At 53.8% G+C, this 7,500-nt stretch overlaps 1 protein-coding gene across 3 annotated transcripts in view; it reads left to right on the forward strand.

Annotated features, from left to right (window-relative positions):
- Window positions 1-7,500, forward strand: part of LOC126569756 (cadherin-99C) — a 145,256-nt gene that overhangs the window by 79,664 nt on the left and 58,092 nt on the right. For all 3 annotated transcript variants that reach the window (XM_050227073.1, XM_050227075.1, XM_050227074.1), the window contains exons 3-5: window positions 1,065-1,545; window positions 2,138-2,316; window positions 2,401-2,523. In XM_050227073.1, coding sequence (XP_050083030.1) covers window positions 1,065-1,545; window positions 2,138-2,316; window positions 2,401-2,523 — 783 coding nt within the window. The remainder of the gene's footprint in view (window positions 1-1,064; window positions 1,546-2,137; window positions 2,317-2,400; window positions 2,524-7,500) is intronic.

Below are 7,500 nucleotides of genomic sequence, written 5' to 3' on the forward strand. Positions count from 1 at the left end.
GGTGCACAGGATGCCACGCACGCGGCGATCGTGCCACGCGATCTTCACCGAATGTAGAGCAAACCGCAGTCGCAGTCGTAGTCTTTGCATTTGAATATTTAATTACGCTTTGCCCGATCGATCGGGCACGATGATCGGGCTAAAGCGATTGCCAAACGATGCATGCAGCACCGCACGGTGCAGCAGCAACAGGAGAGAGTGCATTCCATCGTTATAAAGCGTTCCTAGGAGGATGTGGTCGGACGCAGACTCCGAAAAAAAAACACGAGATCATACATCGCAATCGTGGTAACAGCGAGTGACCACCAGGAATTTGCTGTTGATCGATAACCTCAGTGACATGCGACGATCGCGTAGAGCTCAAAGGAGTCGCGAGTCATCCAGAACGGGGTTCAGAAGAGAAAGAAGGTAGCCTTGTGTACTGCACAACACACTGGCCGTTGCGATTTATCAAGTCGCAGGTGACTCTCTGTCTCTGAATAAGCGTAGCGCGTACCGGGCGCTCTAGGACCTGGGCGGAAATGAAATTACCATTTCGGTCTCTGCGCTATTAATCTTCTAATTGTTCCCTAATACCTAAGAGGTGTGCTACCAAGGCGACCAGGGGACCATTTGGAACCGGTTTCCCTACAAGAACGCTCTCGCTCTCTCTCTCTCGCGCGCGCACCATATGCAAATCATCGCGATCGAGTGGCGATCGTGCTGATCTGATAAACCTGTTGCTGCTGTTGCAGCCCACAATCGCGAGCGAATCGGGAACACAATGTCAATGGTGGAAGTGGCAAGGGGTTGTTAGTATGATAATTGATTAAAAACATCACTAATTGTTTGTGTTGGTACTTTGACTTGATCTCTCGACTCTCGAGCCGGCCACTCATACGCTGATTGACCGCTTGTTTGGCGATCAATTCAAAGTGGTGCTCAGGTGTGGCCGTTCAACGGGAGGGGAAGTGGTTGAATTTATTACCTGCGCAATCCATTCACATTCTCTGACTCACGGCACGGCACGGCATCAATCCCTTTAATTAATTCCCTTTCTATGATCCCGTTTTCGTTCCTTCCAGACACGGCGGCTACACCGGCGGAGCAGCACGACGAGTGAATCCAAGGAACCTGTGGCCCGGTGGTGCGTCACAGACACGACACGACGGCCGGACGTAACCGAGCCGGAAATGACAGTCACCACCAACAGAGCCATGGTTCGATCGAGAGAACGTTCAATTGACCCGAAACGGGAACACCGGCAGCACGACAACGACAGAACACGCTTTGAACGGAGGACGAGAACGAACCACTCGTCCGTCAGCATGATGGTGACCAGCTTCTTGTCCAACCCACGGTTCACCTCCCGTCTCTTGCTCCGACCAGCCCGGAAGGCGTACCACAGCAGCGTGCTGGTGACGGGGATGGCAATGTGGCCGCTGCTGCTGCTGCTCGTGACACACGCCACCACCATCCCGGGCGTCGACGGGAAGCAGCAGCTGTGCGAGGTGGAAACGGGCCAGTCCAGCATCATTCTAGACATCGAGGAAAGCCGGGGCAGCTGTAAGTAAACCTTTTTTTTGTTTTACGTCTTCTTATCCCTCCGGCGTCTCCGGCTGCTACGCCGTAATTGCGAGCAGTGGTTTTTAGTACACAGTTTTTAGTACACCCGGCGATGGCGATCCAATTCGGGCCCCTTGGTGACGCACGCAACACACCAACACGGGGTGTCTCTCCCGGCATCCGGCCATTAGTGTCGAGGCGAGGGTTCGCGATCAATTAAATCGAGCCCTGCAGGTGCGACTGCGAGCCGTTCTTCGCTTGGGTCCGTTCGGGAGTGTTCTACTTCGTGACTGGAGCGGAGCGCACTCCCCGCTAGCGCACACGCTGCGTAATTAGAAGTCGCAGCAAGCCTTGGTTGGTTGCTTTTTAGTGATTGGTTGCTTGAAAGTGAAGACCTTCGGGGCACTTCTGTTCTGCAGGTGATCCCGTGCGCTGCTGGGCAAAGAATCTGGAGCAGAACCGTAAACCTGATCGAGTGCGTGCGTGTCCAAGACCGCTGGGGGGCAGCAGAACTGTTACAGAATCGTTATTCGCTATTTAGTGCAGAGACACATCGGTTACCGCAGAACATTAATCTCTCTTCTCGTTACAGCCATTGGGCAGCGAACGAACCCACCGGAGCTACCAATATCCGGTGACCCTAACGATGACATCACACTCGAGCTAGTGTTCCCGAAGGGCAAGCCCAGTTTTCTGCTCGACGGCAAAGCCCTCCGTCTCATTCATCCGCTCGATCGCGATGAAGAAAACCTGAGCCACATTGTCTTCCAGGTAGGTCTCGTCTCGTAATCAACCCTTGCGTACCAACCCTCTCACCTTTTTTTTTCTTGTCTCCGTCTCCTCCGGCATACCTAGATAACCTGTATGGTGCGGTCAACGCGCCGCAAGCGCAACATACCGATCATCGTCCGCGTGTCGGATGTCAACGATAATCCACCGATGTTTATCAACACGCCCTACGAAACGAGTGTCGCCGAGGTAAGTGGTAGTCATCATCCTCTTAGGAGAGAGAGAGAGAAGATTGTTTCAATCTGCTACTGCTGCGGCTGCTGCGGCTTGGCTACCGTCCGTGTGCCCGCGAACAATCAACCGTCACTAGGGGTACTGCTTCTGCATTATTTATGACAGATACCGTGCTCCGTAGTTCTGCAGTTCAGCTCGGGACGGGCTATATAATTTTACTACCACCACCATCACCGCCACGAAGTCCACCATCGCAGCAAGTCATCGCACAATTCGTTACGCATAATAATTGCAGCATACATTGCGGTCTCGAAGGCCATTCTCGGCCCTCCCGTGTGCTCCTGTTTCGATCCAGGCTACTACACATTATACAAACCATGCTGGTCGCGATGGGTATCTGTTGTGCGCCCTCCTGGACTCCTTGGTGCATTCGTGATTAGTTGGCGGTGGTCACCGAGTCACACAGCCTACTCCTGAACTTGTCACACCAAATCAACGCAACGCCTGCCACTTGAAATCATCCCCCCCCGCCCCCTAGTATAAATCCAACGCGTTGTGAGCACGGTTAACTAGATTGATGGAAGCATTGAACCCGTGAGATGCACTGGAATGCATTCTCCGGTTTTTTGTTGGCAGTCGCAAGTTCCCGTTCTATCGCTAGAATCCGGCCACGATCCAAGCGTCACGCTCACGCTAGAACTTCCACCGCAGTACCGCAGTACCGCAGTAGAGATGCGCTCCTATCCTTTGCTCTAATCGGTAACCTACATTTTCTCAATTGCATAATAATCCAGCCAACCGACCGACCGACTGGACCTCCTGGACCTCCTGGATCCTAGCCGGTAATCAGCCGTGCGGAGCGGTTCCGGGTGTTGCAGGATCATCTCGCGGATCGCGGTGCGGTCTTTATCATTGCACCACCCCTCTCGGCCCAATCGAAGGCTCATTAAAGCATAACCCGAGTCGGGGCTTATTAATTTTACAAATGTCTTTACGCTGTGTCATGCAGAGAGTTGGCCGTGCCTGGACCGTGTGGCAAGTTCATTCGTTGTCCGCGTCCGCGTCTGCAATCAGACGCAGAGCTGGTCAAACGAGATCTTCCTCTCGCGTTTGTGGTCAATCCAACCCGGTGAGGGAACCGGTACTTACCGACGCCTACTCCGTTCCTCGGTGGAACTGGTGGGATGGTGCTCGTTTTATCGATCTTATCGATAGTTAATTCTTTGTTTGTGCAGCAGAAATGGAGCCGGAACAGTTCGTGACTTATTTATTACCGCGCCGCACCCTCGGGAAGCTCGGTGCTGCTGCCGCTACTTCTGGAACGGACCATCTTCTTCTTCCTGTGTTCGTGGCGGTTGTTGCAGATGTTCAACCTAGAACGTTGCACGGTAGTCCGATCGGTCCGGTAGACGAACGATCGCCAAACGCTATAATTAAAGCGCGTGACGTTTGCGTTCGTAGTCTACTCGGATCGGATCGATTGCTCGCTCGCTCGCTCGCTCGTTCTCTTCTGGTCTCCGTGGATACAGCATCAGCAGTGCCTCCTGCTGGAGCGTCCCGTGGACTGTGATTAGGATTTTTAATTAATTCCAGCTTCCTTTCCCTTAAATTATGCGTTTCGGTAACGCGACCATCGGGTTCGTCCCTGGCCACCGCAGTCAGGCGTTCAGTGGGCGTCAGCAACAGCAGCAACATTGTCATCCCCACATGGGGTATGAAAGTGGCAACCGGACATTTGCGATCGTTGGTGTTGCGATGTGGCGACTTTCTCCCAGAACCCCAGCGACGGTCCTCTGGCCGCCCAAAAACCGGTCCCACAAAACCGGCCATCGCCGGGAACACGACTGCGACGACGACGACGACGACGACGACTGGGACCGGGACGATAGAAAGCAAATAAATTAATCGAAAATGCTTTTAGCGAAAATATTAGCACTCGCGAGTGAGTTCCGCCGCCGTCATCTCGTGATTGTGGTGACGGCGCCTACGGCCAAACAGCGAACGCTTGGCCAAAACTAGAAATCCAATCCAGCACCACCATCACGTCGCCCAAGCACAGAATCAAGGCACACACCCAATGGCAGGGCATGGCTTGGCACGGCACGGTTGGGCGATGTCACCGAGCTATTAATTGGCCGCCTCTTCCTCACCCCGAGGGGAGGCCAGCTGCCAGCGCCAACCAACGTCACTAATATTTATGGATGAACTCCGATCGCGGCCATCCCATCGCGAGGATCGTTCATCTTTCATCCGCTCCGCTCGCTCGCTCGCTTGCTTGATCGCTCGATCGGTGGACGATGAGGGCGCAAACGATGCGATCGTTTCTAACGCACCACCCCTTGGGACCCATTCTCGCATCCAGCGTATAATGCCAGTGCGCTAGACGACGCCTTGGCGCAGGTCAATCTAATTCGACCTCCCCACGATGATGGTGCCTCAAGCCTCGCTGGCCCGCGTGCGTCTCTAACGCGGCCGCTGAAAGGGGCCTCGAGGCTCAAACATCGACGACGTTGACTCGTTCAACGAGTTTGAAACGAAAGCGAACGAAATATGCGCGGCGATAATTAGAAAGTGCACCAGAAGGGGAGTGGGGGGAGAAAAAAAGGGCGAGCTGGCTGGTTTTTTTCCCAGGGGCCAGCGCAGGGCCGAATGATGATGATTAAGGTCAGAGAAGAGCGGCCCTAGAGATGACTGGACTGCCTGATAGTCACACACAGGCACACAGAGGGCTGCGACGCGTAAACGCCCTTTGCATGCTTTGATCTCGCGCCGAACTACTCCTCCGGTTGGTCAGAGGTTGCTAAGTCGAGAAGCCGTACACCTAGGAAGCTAGCCAGGCGTTCACCTACATACTTAGCGGCTTGTTTAACATCGATCCAAGTGTAATTATGTAATTATACGCGCAGGGCTCAAAGTAAATAATTGTTTTTATTATAATACCCGTTTTGCGTCGTTGGAATCGTTGTGTGATCGGCATCGATAAGTCAATCGACACGCACACAGGGGGGGGAGCGGTTGGTGTTTCCACTTCCACGCGATGATGTATCTGTTGTGACACACACAGCAGCCGGCGCCTGCTTTTCGAGCGAATTTCGAATAAAACAACCTTTCGAAAACGAAGGCGCAGGATCCAGGAATCGCAAGCAACGCGAAGGACTAGCACGCAGACCAGGCAGGCACACGCGTACGTCAAACGCCTTCGCGCGCGCGCGCGCGCACGACTCCACCACAGCAACGAGCAATGAATGGCGAATGAAGTGTATCGATTACCGATCGCCAGCGAGGGAACGCGCTCCAGCTAAGCCTCCACCATGGGCTGCTCTGATTTATATGGCCAGTTAATTAATTGCAAACGCAAACTGTCAAACGCACTGTCCGATTAAAATTCAATAATATTTCCCGTGAAACCCGTGCGCTGTTGCCGGAAAAGTGCACCGCATGTCGCGCCGACAGGACCTGCCTGCCCGTTGGCCGTGCCCGCGATTGGGTGCGAAGTGAGCCGGACGAGTTGCACCAATTTTTTTTTTCCCCCCGTCTCCGAGAGTCCGATAGGAGACGAACCTGTTACTCTACTCCACTCCGTCGGTCGGTCTAGGTGATCGGAATGATATAATTAACGTGAAATGAGCCCTCGATCGAGTCAAGTCTGCACAAGAAGGAGACGCGTCTGGCGGACGGAGGGACAGACGGAAATGCCCAACGATGGAATGAGGAAGCCGGTGGCCATCGCACAGGACCGCACGGCCCTGCCACACTTTTGGCCCCTCACAGCGCTCACATACCATCATCATCCCGAGGCTGTCGTGCTTTTCGCACGCGACCGGTGCTACGCAACAAGCAGCTCGCTAACTATGGCAAAGGGCAAGGAGTGCGACGACGACGACGAGTGCGCGAGCAAAAAAATCCGCTGGAATTAGCTTCTAATGAGGGAGAAATTTTCCCGTGAATTTCATTATGCGCGTCTGTGTCGCCATTTTCTCGTTTGTTTTCGCTGTTTTTTTTTTTTGCTTTCTCCCCTCGATCTTGCCGCTGCCCGATCCAGTGTCCTTATGTGGCCATACAGGCACTCGGGCTCTGCAGCTCCGGCTCCAGCTCCTAGAACTGGATTAATCGATAACCATATTTGTGCAAATGTGATGGCCTACATGTGGTGTAGCGGCCATCGGTATGCCGCTCGCGAGCGCATGCCCGTCGTCGTCTCGCAGTCGTCCGATCGTAGACGATCGTTCAGTCAAATGCACCAGGAGCAATACGTAATGGGCTCTTTTTGTTGCTCTACACACAACACAGGCACACACTTTACAAGATCACAAGATCGCAATCGATTCGATCGCGGCCTGGAATGTGATAAAACTGCAGTTCGCAACAAGGTCCATGATGGGGTCCATGTTCACGCTGGACACGATCAGGCTTCCAAACCGAACGGAGGACTCTGCGAACGACTCTGCCCCCCCCCCCCCCCCCCCCTCTAGCGTCATTACACCCTCCCGCGGGGGTCCGCTCGATCGCGCTCGCGCGCTAAAAAGGGAATGATGAGCAAATGATGACCCCAAATTAACATAGAAATGATTATGTCCGGCACAAAACATGGCCAAATTTCGTCCCGCGGAAAAAGGGTGTTTATTATTATTCCCTCGATCACCCCCCCCCCCTTTCCCGGAAACCCGGTATGTGTGCCGGAGTGGAGTGACGGCGATTGTCGCGATCGCGCTTGAGGACCACCATGTAAGAGACCCCACCGAACGGAGCTGTTGGTGTTCCTGTGCCGTGCCGTGGGCGCGGATCAACAGCATGATTAGGCAGTGAAGAGAGGCCGAGGGAGGTAGTTCATTTTTGGGGTGTTTCTCCTCCGTTGGGACAACACTTTTTAGGGGGTTTGCGTTCCCTGTTGTTGTCGCGACGTCCCTCGGTCGCCCGTTTAACGATGGCGATGTTTATTTTGACCGATAGAGTCAGCGTGTTTGGGCTTATTAGGGGGTTGTTGTGGTTGTA

Source organism: Anopheles aquasalis, chromosome 2 (genome assembly GCF_943734665.1).
Source record: "Anopheles aquasalis chromosome 2, idAnoAquaMG_Q_19, whole genome shotgun sequence".
NCBI lineage: Eukaryota > Metazoa > Arthropoda > Insecta > Diptera > Culicidae > Anopheles > Anopheles aquasalis.